The sequence below is a fragment of the Engraulis encrasicolus genome, chromosome 21, assembly GCF_034702125.1.
Source record: "Engraulis encrasicolus isolate BLACKSEA-1 chromosome 21, IST_EnEncr_1.0, whole genome shotgun sequence".
NCBI classification, from domain to species: Eukaryota; Metazoa; Chordata; class Actinopteri; order Clupeiformes; family Engraulidae; genus Engraulis; species Engraulis encrasicolus.
Window position 1 is genome coordinate 27,994,166 of NC_085877.1, and position 16,434 is coordinate 28,010,599.

At 42.6% G+C, this 16,434-nt stretch overlaps 1 protein-coding gene across 4 annotated transcripts; it reads right to left on the reverse strand.

The window, feature by feature from the left end:
- Nucleotides 1–466: 466 nt before the first annotated feature.
- On the reverse strand, nt 467–16,434 carry si:dkey-46i9.6 (E3 ubiquitin-protein ligase TRIM39). 4 transcript variants are annotated; one of them, XM_063186516.1, is made up of 12 exons: nt 16,352–16,434; nt 13,274–13,341; nt 11,992–12,150; nt 10,064–10,369; nt 9,292–9,570; nt 8,588–8,755; nt 5,400–5,495; nt 3,801–4,034; nt 2,564–2,711; nt 2,343–2,369; nt 1,879–2,060; nt 467–1,499 (listed from the first exon to the last, which is right to left on the reverse strand). In XM_063186516.1, the coding sequence occupies exons 2-12, from the start codon at nt 13,325–13,327 to the stop codon at nt 1,122–1,124; spliced, it is 2,031 nt and encodes a 676-aa protein (XP_063042586.1). In that variant the 5' UTR covers nt 13,328–13,341; nt 16,352–16,434; the 3' UTR covers nt 467–1,121. The 4 variants fall into 4 exon arrangements, with proteins under 4 accessions (XP_063042586.1, XP_063042588.1, XP_063042587.1 ...); XM_063186518.1 differs by lacking the exon at nt 13,274–13,341 and having other exon boundaries at nt 16,352–16,421; XM_063186517.1 differs by lacking the exon at nt 16,352–16,434 and having other exon boundaries at nt 13,274–13,528.

The following is a 16,434-nucleotide window of genomic DNA, read 5'->3' on the forward strand; positions in this document are numbered from 1 at the left end:
ATTTTTTTGGTGTTTTTGTGCATTCATTTTGAACAGCTTCTAGCAATTCATTGACTGTTGCAGGTATGAGCATAAACAGCAGGTTTTTCAGTTCGACAACAGGTGGTAACAAAACACCTAAATTGTTGAACTGTGTGTATAGGCTACATTTCAGGGACACCCTGTATTATATTTTATTAGAATACTAAAGGCAATGCTATGTTTACAACTGAACACAGCAACTCTTTAAAAAAATGATAAAAATAAATAAATCAGAAAGGGAATTATTTCTACGGTCAAAAAGACATGATGTATTCCCAAAAGAGGGTGTGAAAAGGCATTCAAAATAGCTAGCATTGTAAGGCCACATACAGTATGTAGAAATAAGGATTTTAACATCCTGTGATCTTGCACGGATAGAAAAGCACCAGTTGTTCAAATACTTTCCACATAGTTTATTTCCAGGCAAAGGTACCCCCCCCCCAAAAAAAAGTATCCGAGTATGACAAAGACATGTGCAATCAGGCGGTCTGTAAAATGGGGGGTAAAGAACTTGATCATGTAATCTATTGCGCTGTAACATTAACTGCCGTTACATGCAGGCAGTTTCTTCAGTTTCTTCTCTCTTTTATAGAGTGCCCGCACACACTGTCAGTACCTCAATATTATAGCGTGTTCATCAACCTCCTCTTAACAAAAACACATATCTAATTTCATCCACATTCAATCACTGTCATCATCGCTGTAAGAACTGGACTAAGAGTCCACACACACACACACACACACACACACACACACACACACACACACACACACACGCACGCACACACATTTGTCGCAGCCAATAACTAATGACACACAGATCACAGACACAGGTATAGACTAAGAAGTCTCTCTCTCTCTCTCTCTCTCTCTCTCTCTCTCTCTCTCTCTCTCTCTCTCTCTCTCTCTCTCTCTCTCACACACACACACACACACACTCACACACACACACACACACACACACACACACACACACACACACACACACACACACACACACACACACACACACACACACACACACACACCTTTATTTCTAAAAACACAGTCTGTCTCCAATGGCGCATCCGCCTCCACCGCTACCGCCACCGCCACCACCACTACTCTAAGCCCTGCTTGATAATGGCCTTGTCGCTGGACGGGTAGACGGCGATTGTGTCCGAGGCCTTGTCGCAGCAGTACAGGTAGAAGAAGGGGTAGAGCGTCTCCTGGAAGCTGTCCAGGAAGGTGTGCAGGTGGCTCTGCGCCTGGACGTCGTAGAAGGACACCTGGCCCTCCTCATAGTCCACGTAGACCCCCACACGCTTCAGCCGGTTGGGCAGGGCCAGCAGCAGCGGCGGGCTGGACGAGACGCGGTACTCGCGGCCCTTCTTCATGGCCAGTGCCCAGTAGCCGTGCGTGGAGCTAACGGCGATGCGGCCTTTGCGGTTGACGGAGGCGCGCGCCACGCCCAGGTACCAGTCGTCCTTCTCGCCCACCTGTGGCGGCGACCGTGACGCCAGCAGACAGAGGACATGGAGCGAAAAAAAGGTGAATTTACCACAAGGTGTTTTTATGTAAATATATATCGTGAAATTCAAAAATTATGGAATACATCATCCTTCTCTCATAAACCATCGACTTATGAATAACTAATAAATCAATCAATCAACCAATCAATCAACCAGTGAATCAATATGTCAATAATAATATAATAAAATAATCAGTGAATCAATATGCCAATCAGTTAATCGATCAATTTGTCATCCTGTTTGCCCACCTGAACCTCCCGATCAATAGATGAACCATTCAGTAAGTGAATCAATCAGCCAATCAATCAATCAATCAATCAATCTGTCAGTAATCCAACATGCCCACCTGGACCTCCCAGTAGCGACGGCCAGTGGTGATAGGCTGACGTCCCAGGGCGATCACCACGGTGTCGAAGCGCTCCGGCGTGTCGGGCAGGTCCTGCCACGAGCCCAGGTGGCGCAGCTGGCGGCAGTCCTCCGACAGCTGGAGCCACGGGTTGGCCGTGTCGGGGTCCAGGGTCACATCCACTGGAGGAGGAGGAGGTTAGAGAGTGAGGAAAAGATTAGAAAATAATAAACAATTGACTTATTGATTCATTCTATGTTTTAATAGTCCAGGGTAACAATTGATGAAGAGATTCGACAGAGGGAAAAAGTTAAGTTATATGTATTATACTGTATGTTATAGTATGTGTACATGTAAATTATTGTATATTATAAGTTAATAGGACGATAGAACACTAAATAGCTGTTAAAGGTAGGCCCCCTATTTGGAGATCAAGGACAAACATAAAGGAGAGAGAACATTACCTGCATATTGCTGGACTCTTTTCAGCTCTGCCCAGGAAGAAATACAAGAAAGCATATATACTGATTGTTAGACACCTTACATGAACAATCATAGAGCAAAACACTTAACATGAATGAAATTAATTTCATGAATCATATAGTCGGCTACTAAAGAGCAGACTTTATATTTTGATTTTTACTAACACACACATATTTGTTGTTGTTTTTCGTTAATCGCTTACCATTCTCTGCTAGTTTATCAATCTCCTCCTCGAGGGTGTCCTCCAGTCTCATGACGGCACGCCTGATGGTTCCCACACACTGCTCCGTGTGCACACTGGTCCCAGACCAGTCCTTGGTGACCGGGTGTGTGCAAATGTCTGGAAATTTCTGGAAAAGGCATTGCACGGAGAAAAGACATTTCTGTGTATTAGATCTTAGTAGTTAACGTTAGCATGTGATAAGGAGTAGGAATTATACAGGAGTTATTGCACTAGGTGTTCCTGGTAACGTAACTTATGTAATAATGCAACATTACAATTCAGTCACATAAGTGAGTACAACCCTCACATTTTTACAGATTTGTAAGTATATCTTTTCATAGGACAACATTAAAGAATTTTTACTTCGACACAATGATTAGTGAACTGTTAACAACATATACCTAGCCGCTTAAATTTGTTGTTCACTCACACAAAATCAAAACACATCCCTTAACATTTTACAACATGTAAAAAGTGAGTACACTCCAGGCTAAAATCCTGTAGAGAGGGTCTGAGAAGGGACTGTGTTGGCCCGAAACGTCTCGAAATGAAAAGAGATTAAAAGGGAGGTCAGTGTGCGTTTCAACCTTTCCTTACATTGAACTTTTACATTTTGAATCTGCACCTGGCTAAAATAGATGGGTGTGAGATTTGAATGAAATCCTATGGAGACTATCATGATCTGCTTCTGTAGTCACAATGCATGTTCGCATGCATGTTTCTTTAGATGTAATTCAGATTTCCAATGTTGACGGCATTCATACATCCCCAAACCATGTCAGTCCCACTACCATGCTAGCCAGATGATAGGCCTAAACCTTTTTTTGTAAAAAAAAAAAAAAAAAACACCTTGTTTACCACCACAAATGCTTGACACCATCTAAAGCAAATTTGTTTATATTGGTCTCAAGAGACATGAACAGACCAAGGATATGAATCACTGGAACCATGTCGTGTTGTCTGATGGAACCAAAATAATCATTTTTTCTCACAATTTACTGTGGTCCATGTTGACATGATCATCTATGGTACAAATGCTTGATGATCAAAATCATGTGACAAGTCCCCAATATAATACTATTCATAACATACAGTATGAAAGCCTAGGAAGGCAGCTGTAAGTTCCACATGCCCCCCGCCCCCACCTCGAGCACCCGCCCCCCAAAATGTCTGTGCACGCCACTTAATTTCACACACACACACACGCTCCTGTCACCTGCAGGAAGTGGATGTGGTCCTCTGTGCGGGCCAGGTGCTCCAGGTCCACGTTCCTGCGCCGCAGGTCGGCGATCTCCTTCTCCAGCTCACCGATGAGGCCCTGGGCCCAGCGCTCCGTCTCCCGCTGCTTCTCCTCGATGGACAGCACCAGCTCCGCCTGGGCCCTCTGCACCGCACGCACCAGCTCCGAGAACACCTGCATGCTGTCCTCGATCTCACGCAGCGCACTCGACTGGAAGGAAACGAGTCAAAGCAAGTAGTATACCATGTTATTGTCAGATGTATTTATATATGAAGAGTTCTAAACGCTATATCCACCATTTTTGACTTTTTGCATTTTAATATTGGAATTGACTGATAAGTAGTGCTTTCATCTAAGTGTGAATTCTTGCCTTTCAAATGTTTTGAGAACATGCTTTTTAAACCTCTATAAAATGCATTTTTTTAATGCAATTCAATGGAATGCCCAAAACAAAAATGCCAATTTCCCAAAATTCTATAAAGTGGATATATCTCATTTTGGAAAAGAGCTCTTCATATACTAGGCCTGTAAAGGTACACTGTGTTGTATTTGTGCCGAACCTAGACGACCTGTACCGAACCAAACAGTGTTGTACCGAAATGTAGATTGAAAGGCAACTCTGTTCATGTTTTTACATTATGCTGTTTCATGCAGAATGCTGAGAGATAATACAAGAAAAAAACAGATGTAGAGGCTTGCTCTTTGTGGGACTTTGAGAAAATTATTATTTCTTACACCGATGAAATCTCTGGCCCAAAGTAGCAGTTTAAATGTATTTTCTTTTTATATATACTGTACCGAAAATGTACCGAACCGTGGTACGTACCGAACCATGATTTTTGCATACCGTTACACCCCTAATATATACTGTAACCTAGCCAGGCTCTGCCCTCCTAGTGACGCAACACTTTCAGCGTTGCAACTAGTCAGGTCAAGAGCAATGCAAGTACTTTCTGAGTTCCCGCAAATACGGGAACTCCTCCCACTTTGTCGATAAGCAAACAACCATAAGCAAACCAAGGGAGGCAGGTCAACCATGCCGTTTGGGAAACGTTAATTGTTATGCTCTTGGTCAGACCAAGTCGCGAAGAGATTTGAACGTCGATGATAATCAGGCTAACTACGTCAGGGCCGCTGAGAGCTTTGGACGTGCACAGGACAAAGTCACCTGAAATAAAATAAAAACAATAAAAGGGCACTCAATACAATGTAACGAGGACGCAATTCTGGTCACCATTTTCCCCTGGGCTGCCCCATGGGCAATAGCCGGAACATTGTTTGTAACCTCGCAACAATAATCAAATCTTGACATCTGGGGGAAAGCACTTACTAAGAACCTTTAGTTCTGCATACTACCAATGCTTCTGTTGTTTGTAGCCAAAAAAAACTTATGCTTAATGATTTGCTTTATCACTATGTTACTGCAATATATGTAATGTTTTTGCAATGTTGTGTGGTGCTTTCACCTGTGCTAGTGCTGTAGATACTATATTACTCTGTGATTCGAAGCTGCGTGTTGGTCTAGCACACAGTGTTTTAGGGCGAGGAAAGAAGTGTCATAGGCCAGGGACTCACCTTGTTGAGCTCTACAGAGCGCTTGATCTCCTCCACCTTCCTCTGTCGGTCGTCAATCATCTGCTGCACCTCGGACTCTGTCTTCTTCAGGTGGCTCTGCAGAGCACCACAACAGCATCAAGGTAAGAGTCAGTCAAGGTTACAGTAATGTTAAGGTCAGGGTCAAAGGCAAACTTTATGTATGCCACCAGGAGGAAATTAACAAATAGTTTTAAAACGGGATTACATAATAAAGTAGAGAAGTAGACAGGATAACCATGCTACATAAATGAAATGTGCATAATATGTTACATTTTATGATTGCATACAGGGCTCTAAATTAACACCAGCCAAATGGCCAAATGCTGGTGATATTTCAGTTTAGCTGGTAGAAACTACCAACTTACTAGCCACTTTGACCTATTTGTGAGTGTGTGTTTGGTAATGGTTAGTAAGATTAACATCTACTAGCCATTTTGGCTGGTGATGAGCAAAAGTTAATTTAGAACTCTGATTGCATGATAGATTGTATGATGCATAACTAATCTGTGTAGTAGTAGTCTCTTCCATTGCATTCATGGAGTGACATCCCCCGTTTCACTCCATTATAAGCATTTAGCAAGACTTAAAGCGGAATTCACCTTTCAAACAATATTGTGCCCTATCTCTGTATTAGACCACATTATAACAGGGGATTATGATGCCACTGGAAATTATACCTTTATATTAAATATAAAAGCTATTTATTGTTTTAGTAATGGTGATTTCAAGCGTCATCAAATCACCGGAAGAAAAAATAACGACTACAATGCCATTAGAACGTTGCTGGGTGATTTGATTGGACGCGTCATCAAATCACCTCGGCATGACAGGCGGCATGGAACAGAACAGCAGGCAGGCAGATAACACATTTCGAGGATGGAGATATTTACATTGTCCGGATAATAAGCCTACTTCAAGTGGGCCTATAGGTTACTGCACAGTAGTAAAAGCCTTGGTGCATTCAGTCCAACTGCTTAAAAAAGTTTTGTTCGCATTGTTAATGTGTGCTCATTGTCATTACAAATCACCTATTATGATAGGTTATCGGAGCGCACCAGTCCACGATGTCTACGCCTGCCAGGTGTAGCCTATTAGGCCTGCAAGCTGTAATAACACATGGTAGGCATTGCCTACACGTTTTTTTGTTTTTGTTTTGCTTTGTTATTAATTTTAATATTTTTTTAAAAGCTTAATGAATTATTTGAGGTCCGGTCCGCATCACGGTGCAGCGGCCACGGACACTCCGAGTCCTAATGGGTTAAACAATAGGAGCTCGACAGTGAATTGTCTTTAATTGAATCAGGCTTTATTTTAAGATTATTCAAAGTTATTTGATGGATTGCTGAAGGAGGCTGCGACCATTTCTATCCTCAAACGTGGCGTCCTCCTTGCACTGCTGGCGATGTTCATGCTCCTCTTACGCAGGTTGCAAACAAGGTAGCCATAAATGCATGCGCTGGCTATCATTACTGCACTTGGACTTGATTGCATGTAAACAACACGAGCAAGAACAAGGCACACTCAGGCAGGCTACTGAAATCTACTGTCAAGTCATTGTAGATTTCAGCTCACTCCCCAGGCAGTCAGGGCCGCCTATTTTGCATAAATTATAAACACAGACTTCCTCTCGAGGGACAGTTGAGACGCGAACGGACAAATCAAATTAAACACTTGACCAAAGTAAGCGACGATAGCCTACATCTTCAAAATGCAGGTCTAACCCAACACCTCCCTCAAACTGGCGAGATGGAGACGGTGGGGTGTCCCGATGCGCTATGTGGGTTTGTAAGCTATGTTTCACGCAAGTCATTTCTCATCTTCTGAAAACAGAAAGCATAACCTGAACAGCTGAACGCCCAGAAATGCGTGTGCACGGTGCAATTTACCGAGGGGCGATTTTCCTTCATGTTGCACTTGCATTAGAGTCAATGAATGGGATGAAGACCATTTTTAAAAGGCAGCCTGCACATTTGTTGTATTTAGGCCTACAAATGATCAATTTCCTCTGGCTTGTAGGCCTATTTGTTAGGGACCAACAGCAGAGGTCCGGATGAAACGGCTTTTGGTCAAACACCAGCACGAGAGAGAGAGAGGGCGAGAAAGCGTGCGCTCTTTGATAAAGTTGGTTGAACGGAGACAAGTCCGCCTCGCCTTTGGATTTGATGGGATTAAACAGATAGGCCTAGATAGAACATGAGCAGAGATAGACAGGCTACGTCCTCCTTGAATGAGTATTACATTTATTTATTTTTTCAAAAATAGGCGAAATGTAAGGTTAGGCTAGCCTTCTCATTTTCCGTTTCAGCACTAATCTGAGGACAGCGACAGTTGCGACACGAGCTGCACTTCTCAACAGTTTGTTTTTCCATTCGCTTTTTATTCGCTGTTAGTAGCTATAGTTTGCGCAATGAGACTCAGTGAGGAAAATGCATGATTTTTATGTTTTTCAACAGTCTACATTAACAACATCAATCTGTCTCGGATATCAGCCTACATTTGTCCTAAAACCAGCCACGACTGCTGGCAGCGAGCACTGAGCAGCCAGAACGCAAGATTCCTTCGAATTCGGTGACGCGTTAACCTGGCAACGATTACTTAGTTTCCCGCAGTGCATTCTGGTAGTACATTAAAATTGCTTTGACAATCACGGTTCAGCAAATTATTGTATTTAATTAAACATAATGTAAATTACTTTATTTTTCTTATGGAAAATGAAAAATGAGGATAAATTATCCCTGATAACAGCACACAATGACCAGAGATGAATTCCACTTTCAGGCCTAGTGAATGTTTCTATGACACATTACTCTATTCCACCAGCAGGTGGTGCCAAAGGATACTTTTAAAACATGATTTACCACAATTCACCATGAGGCATACACTCATCAATCACTAAACACTTCTTTCTTTCTTTCTTTCTTTCTTTCTTTCTTTTTTTCTTTCTTTCTTTCTTTCTTTCTTTCTTTCTTTCTTTCTTTCTTTCTTTCTTTCTTTCTTTCTTTCTTCTTGCTCTTTCACTCATTCACTCACTCACCATATCTCTTAGATGTCACACACACACACACACACACACACACACACACACACACACACACACACACACACACACACACACACACACACACACACACACACACACACACACACACACACACACAAATACATACCTTCTTCTCTGCCCACTCTCTCTCCACCGGAATAGTGTAATGTGCACGGTGGTCCATCTCGGTGCAGAGCACACACACAATGGTCTGGTCCTTCTTGCAGAACAGCTCCAGCAGCCTCTCATGTTTTTTACACATGCGCTCCTCCAGGTTTGCCACGGGCTCCACCACCTGTACATTACATTACATTACATTACACTTAGCTTTCCTCCAAAGCGTCTTACAGTTATTTTACGTAAGTAGAGGCAGGGGCGTAGCACCAAATTTGGGGCCCTAGGAACAACTTCTTTCATGGGCCCCCCCTACTCACTCACACTGATATATATTATAGCCTATTTGCAGGCTAGGATATCCAATGATGGATTTCCAGAGAACATTGGAATTACATAAATTACCAACATGTATTGACATTATTTTAAAAATAATGTTTAAAAAAAACAAAGCAAGAAGAACATTTTCCATAGGGGGCGCCCTGGTGGGCCCCCCAGGTGGGCTGGGCCCTAAGAATGAGTCAGGGTTTTCCCCCCCTGTTCCACGCCACTGAGTAGAGGGCATAGGTTACAGTCCCTGGAGCAGTGTGGGGTTAAGTGCCTTGCTCAAGGGCACCTCAGCCATGACGTGAGATAGCCAGGAAGTGGCATTCGAACATGCAACCCTCTGATATAAAGCCCATCTCCATGACCACTAGGCCACAGCGGTCGACCCACCTTGTGCTTGGTGAAGCGCGCGTTGTGCGATTTGATGTGCTCCTCGCAGTAGGACGTCAGGCACACGAGGCAGGACTTGACGGCCCGCAGACGCATGCCCGTGCACACGTCGCAGGACACCTCCTCGGCCCAGGGAGGTGGCAGGAGCTCGGGCATTTCGGCCAGGAGCATCTCCTCCTGGGTGGGAGGTGGCAGTGGAGGAGGTGGCAGGGACGGGAGGTCGAGGTCATCTTCTCCTTGGGCAAGGTGCTTTGCTGCCAAAGGTGTTGCTGTGGTCGTCTTCTCAAAGTCAAAACCAAAAAGTAAACATCAACTTTATTGTTAAATAATTTATATAGTGAAGACATGTAGTCATACAGAGGAATCAGATTTGAGTTTCTTACTGTCCCATGCATAAATAATATAGGGCAAAATCAGCGTTATAGTTGTCAATTTTCTAATGTAGACCTGCAGAAGGATTGAAATTACGTTTTTGCTGTACTGTGCTTAGACAAGATAGGATAGACCTCAAAGTGCAAGACAGGACAACTTTTCATGCACCCAGGCACAACCAATAAAGGTTACACTTAATTTTACAGCCCCTCAATTACGTAAATAGCGTCAATTTAGTTATCTTTGTACAGGCATGTAACACCATCGGTATGTACTTGCACTGTTGCAATGGGTTAGGTATTTACATTGCAAATACAGCATATTACATATTGATACATGTACAGTAGATACACCAAAAAGTAAAATGTAAAGTAAAATGTTACCCAAAGTAAATTCCAACCTGTTTCAGATGCTGTGGTTTTGGTGGTGGTGGTCTCTGTACGGGCTGCTGTAGCTTCTTCTGCAGCAGGCCTGGCAGCTGCTCTTTCGGCTGTGGCTGTGGTTGAAGTTGCTTTTGCTTTTGTTGTTGTTTCTTCTGCTCTTCCTCCTCCTCCTCCTTCTTCTTCTTCTTCTCCTCTTCCTCCTCCTTTTGCTCTAGTTGGCTGTTCCTGCGGCGTGCTGCCTTGCACTGCTCTGCGATTTCTCTCAGCACTGTGTTGATGCTGGTGTCTGGTTGCTTGTAGAAGGTCTTCTTGCACATGGGACACTGTGCGGGTAAGGTAAGAATAAGAGTAAGGTTAAGTACTGCAAGGTAATATACAGTAAGGTGAGGCAATATAGCTTAGGGAAAGGTGTGCCACGATAAGTTTAGGTGGTACGGAATAGAACTGTACAGAATTAATGAAAGGCACAGTAAAATACGATCAGAACTGATGGTAACTGATGCTAAGGTCATATGAGGTGGCAAAGTGTGCTATGGTGACGTATGGTACTCCTAAATAAAAGTACCACTGGATACCTTTATACTGTACCTCGTCTAATGAGGTAATGTGCGGACAGAGGGGTTCATTCTGGATCCAGAAAGTAAAACATAAAGAGAAATTAAAAATTCTGACACAGTTTCTGGCCAACACAGGTCACATCAGTGATTATGATCAGATGACTCAGAGCTGGTTGCATCAAATTGTGTAAGAGTTTTTAGTTTCTGATTCCCGTGTTGACACATTTGGGTGTTTACTCTGTGTGTAGAGTTGAAAAATTGGGGGTTTCAATATTTCAGAGTACACGTAGATAAATCTAGATAGAGTATTCACAACAGTAGAGTGTCAGATTACTCTGACCGTGGAGGCAAAAGTCAGTGAAAAATGATGCTGGTGCGCAGTGTAATTTCTACTCTACAGCTCTTAACATCAACACAGTAGCCTACTAATACTTGCTTCTGTAAAATGTTGATGACAAAAAGACCAACAAAGGTCGGCGTCTGCGCCTTGAACTTAATGCTCGTGTATTGCTTGGTGCGAGCACTCCCAAAAAAGTAGTAATAACTCAAAATAATGGAAAAAAGGAGGCGCACACAAGACTTGTGTGAAAAAGTGTATTGAAGCCGAAAATATACAACAGAACTCTAAGGATTAACTGGAGAGACAGACGTTTCGGAGCTAGACCATTTTCAATGTCTCCAGTCTGACTGGAGACATTGAAAATGGACTAGCTCCGAAACGTCTGTCTCTCCAGTTAATCCTTAGACTTCTGTTGTATATTTTCGGCTTCAATACACTTTTTCTGTAAAATGTTAAAATTACCAAAAAGTTAATTTCAACTCTATTATTATTATTATTATTATTATTATTATTATTATTATTATTATTGTTGTTGTTGTTGTTGTTGTTGTTGTTATTCTTGTTATATTAATACTATTTTTACTGAGTTCGAGACCTCCCATATTATTACTACTAGTGCAGAACTTGCAGCATTCTGATCGTAACTATCTAATCTTTCAGTAACTCCCTAATCCCTGGTTTTGGCACGCATGCTTTATACAGGAAGATAATCGCAATAGAGGCAAACAAATGAAATGGATAAATGAAATAAAACTCTGCTTATATTCTGCTGTATGAATTTGAAGCAGACCTATTTTGGGAACACATGCTTTTTAAGTAGGAATATGGGAGTTGGGACCAACCAGGCCTGAGCTGGTAATCTGGTATGCAGGCAATTTTCCAGAAAGCCGATAGACCTCAAGGGTTGATGCTGTTCAGTGTTTTGTATATTTCTGATGGGCCCAAACTTGGAGGTCATGCAAAAAATGCTGTTTTTTTTCTCAGTCCAGACCTTAGACAATCAAATAAAGTCATGATCAATTGACCAAATGATTTGAACTGCCTTTACCTGGTAGAGCACGCTGGTGCGCCAGTATCCTCGGATGCAGTTGACACAGAAGTTGTGTCCGCAGGGGATGGACACGGGGTTGGTGTACACGTCCAGACAGATGGAGCAGTGGACTTGGTCCTCCGTCAGCAGGCTGGCTGCTGAAGCCATGTCTACAGGCTTAAACCACACACATGCATGTAGAGAAGAAAGAAAAGAGAGAGAGAGGCAGTGATGAGTCAGATTAAATAAAAATAAAGCCAATTTCTGAATCTGATAGAGAGCCAAGAGGTTGGCTGCCAATGGCATGTCTACAGGCCGCATGCATGTAGAGCAGGGGGGGAGAGAGAGAGAGAGAGAGGGGGAGAGAGAGAGAGAGAGAGAGAGAGAGAGAGAGAGAGAGAGAGAGAGAGAGAGAGAGAGAGAGAGAGAGAGAGAGAGAGAGAGAGGGGGAGAGAGAGAGAGTATGATGATGATAATAATAATGGTAATGATGATGATGATGATGATGATGATCACTGTTTGCCGAAGTACATTTGTTAGTGAACCCCTTTAGTCAGAGCATTATGTTACAATGTAATTGCCCTCTAAAATTTTACTAAGCAAATATTAATCTGTTTCTTAAGGCACTCAGTAATGTCATAGCAATGTCATTATGATGTAGTTGAGTCTTTCCAGCAAAGTGTGAACGTGCCCGCTGGTGGGCCCATCTGCACAAAGAGGATACGGTGTGTGAGGCGTTAGCTATCAGAGACGTGACAACCATGGTTGGAAAGGTGATATTGTGCAGTTCCATATGAAATACAATACGAAATACCCAAAGCACATACAGTATACATTATCTTTGAAGCAACTTAAGGAATTATGTTAACAATACAATATCTTAATATTTTCAGTGGACCTACTCAATATTTGTTATCAAGGCGGCAATCTTAATTATTAAGTGATGGGGGAAACCTGATGAGGATGAAATGAGATGACGCGTAACTGAAATTAATTTCTGAACCTAGTACTAGAGAATGGGACCCACTCCTCATTCTCAGGTACCAGGTTAGAGGCGGGAGCCATTTCTACAAGCTTAAAGAACACACCCAACTACTGCATATGAAGTAAGTAAAATTTAGTCATATAGAGACTTCCAAAGAAAACATTCTCAAAGTGATTCTCAAACAGTAGCAGCACACTTAAAACGTACATTTCAAACATACTAAGCAACATTTAATACACATAAAGAGATTATGTACTGCAAACACACAGAGACACATTAGTGAACACACACAGAGAGATATTATGCCTAACATACTGTCTCTCCCTTATGGGCCTTCTCCTCATCCACCAGGTTGGTTGGGGACGCCATGTGTAGGCTACACGCTGAAACATGCACATAGAGGAGAGAGGGAGAGACAGAGACACAGAGTATTTGGGACAAGGAGACAGATACAGACACAAAGATACATAGTAAACATGCTCGGTAATGCACATTCACAGTCGTGCACACACAAATGTGCGCACACACCCAAGCATGCAAACGCACACGCACGCACACGCACACGCACACACACACATATGCACGCACGCACACGCACACGCGCACGCGCACGCGCACGCGCACGCGCACGCGCACGCGCACGCACACACACACACACACACACACACACACACACACACACACACACACACACACACACACACACACAGACACACACACACACACACACACACACACACAGACAGACAGACAGACAGACAGACAGACAGACAGACACACACACACACACACACACACACACACACACACACACACACACACACACACACACACACACACACACACACACACACACACACACACACACACACACACACACACACACACACACACACACACTATAGTCTGATGTCATGTCTGAGGACAAATGATAGACTGTACGTCCCTAAATCTCTAATCTAAGTCTAAGGTAAATATTGCAATGTAAATGCTGCAATGTAAATGTTACGATATTTAATATATGTAATACCTTGCACTTGACCTGTTGATCCATGTCTTGGACAAAAATAAAATGCAGCCAGAAAGTGAACCCCATAAAGGATGTCAATAAAGGATAATGGGAACGAAGCAAGAGCACAGATCCCAGTCTCAGGGCACTGATATGTTTTATATATTAAACATATGTAGATGTTTAAAACTGTATTATTGCTTTTGCAAAACTGTCTCCTTTCAATTTTGTGGTCTGGAATGTACACTCACAGCAACACTGTACATATGCTGCCATCAATGGTGACCGTCTGTTATTCATAGCAACAGACTTTTTATACAGAAATATGAGACCATTGAACTCTGAGCAGGCCCAAGATATTTGTATCAGTGGATCTGTGCTCCATTTAAATGGGTCAGACATCTATGTATGCAGGGAAAGAAAAACATTGATCCCGCTATAGAATTGTAGTAATTTAGTTCAGTAAGTCACAAGAATCTTAACATAATTATTTTAGCTTACTAAAGTGCAGTGGGCCTACTACATTATAATATAGAAAGCATATAATCATAACAAACAAATTATTTGCAGTAGGTATATATTTGTGATAGGTTATAAGGAAATGTAAGATGCCAACTCAATAGAACGTTGTGCTTTCATAGGAGAGCTCTCACCTCAAACCCAAACAGAAGCATGCATTGTTGTGAGTGCACACCTAAAAATAACATCACAGCGCGCAGTCTGCCATCAGTATAGCCTGCTTTAGTCATACTACCTCAGGCTTCACGTTTTATGACACAATATCAAACAGTAAAAACGACTGGCAGAACTTCAGAGAAAGAGAAAAATCAAACCCTTACTCTCCTCTGTGCTGCCATCCTCTATTCACGATTCCCTGTCTGTAGGCCTACCTTACCTACTTTGGTCACAAGTTAGCATGGCTAATAAGACATGTTAATGCATCTGGATGTTTATCCTTACATGAGCAGTAGCAGCCTATATACTGTATATATTTTAACTCTTTTTTTAATTATTTCATTAGCTTTGCTTTCCCTCCAACAGCCTATCTTGTGCTCCAGCCAGGCTGCCATGTTAGAACTTGACCTGAGTGAGTTTAGGAATACACTAGAAGGCCCGGCAGCCGTGGCTAAGCTAAACATAGCAACAGAGCGTTAATGTCCTTCCAAAAATACTGGCCCATGTAGCGAATGTAGCGACTCTAGCTCTAGCTGTCCTGGATGTCTGGAGGCCCCCCTCTACTCCCCACCACAGGACACCTGAGTAAAAAAGACACGTGCCCGTGGACACCCAGTCAGCTCCAGTGACATTAAAGTCATTCTCAGCAAAAGTGTCCAGTGTGATGATTAGTCATTATTTTGATGAGATCATATTTAGAGAGAGAAATACACCAACAGATCCCCCCTACCCTTCACAACAAGACACCCCAGAGTAACAAAAAAGACACATGCATAGTGGACACCCATTTAGCTCCAAGCCATGGCAGTGACATTAAAGTCAAAATCAGGCAAGTGCCCAGAAAGGCTGGGCATTATTTTGATGAGATATCAATTGGAAATAGGAACACAGCAACCCCTACACACACACACACACACACACACACACACACACACACACACACACACACACACACACACACACACACACACACACACACACACACACACACACACACACACACACACACACACACACACACACACACACACACACACACACACACACACACACACACTTCCCAACTAGGCACCTGCATAAAAAAAATACACTTGCCAGTGGACACCCAGCTAACGCCAAGCCATGGCAGTGTCATCAAAATCAGTATCATTCAGCACATTTGGCTAAAGAATTACACTAATGGGGGCCGCCCCGAACAAGACACCAGAGGAAAACAAAAAACACATGCCCATAAATGACACCCATTCAGCTACAAGCCATGGACATGCCATCAAAGTCAGAATCAGCACAGTGCCCAGTGTGTTCACTGTTTGGATAAAACAAAATAGAGAAAGAGACACAACCAAGCAGACAGCTGCTCAAACTCATGTATGCCAACTCGGATCAGATGTCCATTTCCTGACAAAGTGCTATCTGTTTCAGAAAGGAAATCTCTGACATGAACCAGAAACATGCTATCACAACTTCCAGCGTTCCATATGCTAAGAATGGCGTACATTGATTTTGTAGGCTATATACACTGATTAGTGTAGGTATGATTTCATGTAGAGTATACGTATATGCACTGTGTGTGTGTCTATGTGCACATGTGCATGCGTGTTTGTGTATGTGTGTGTTTATATACTGTATGTAGTATGTATTTATGCATGTATAAATATATGTATGCATGCATTTATGTGTCTTTATGTATGCATTTTGTAAGGACTTACCAAATGACAGTCCAAACACTCCTGCTCAGTGACAATGTTAGCAGTGACTCCTTTGACTGGTGACACTCTGCCACAGCTGAGAG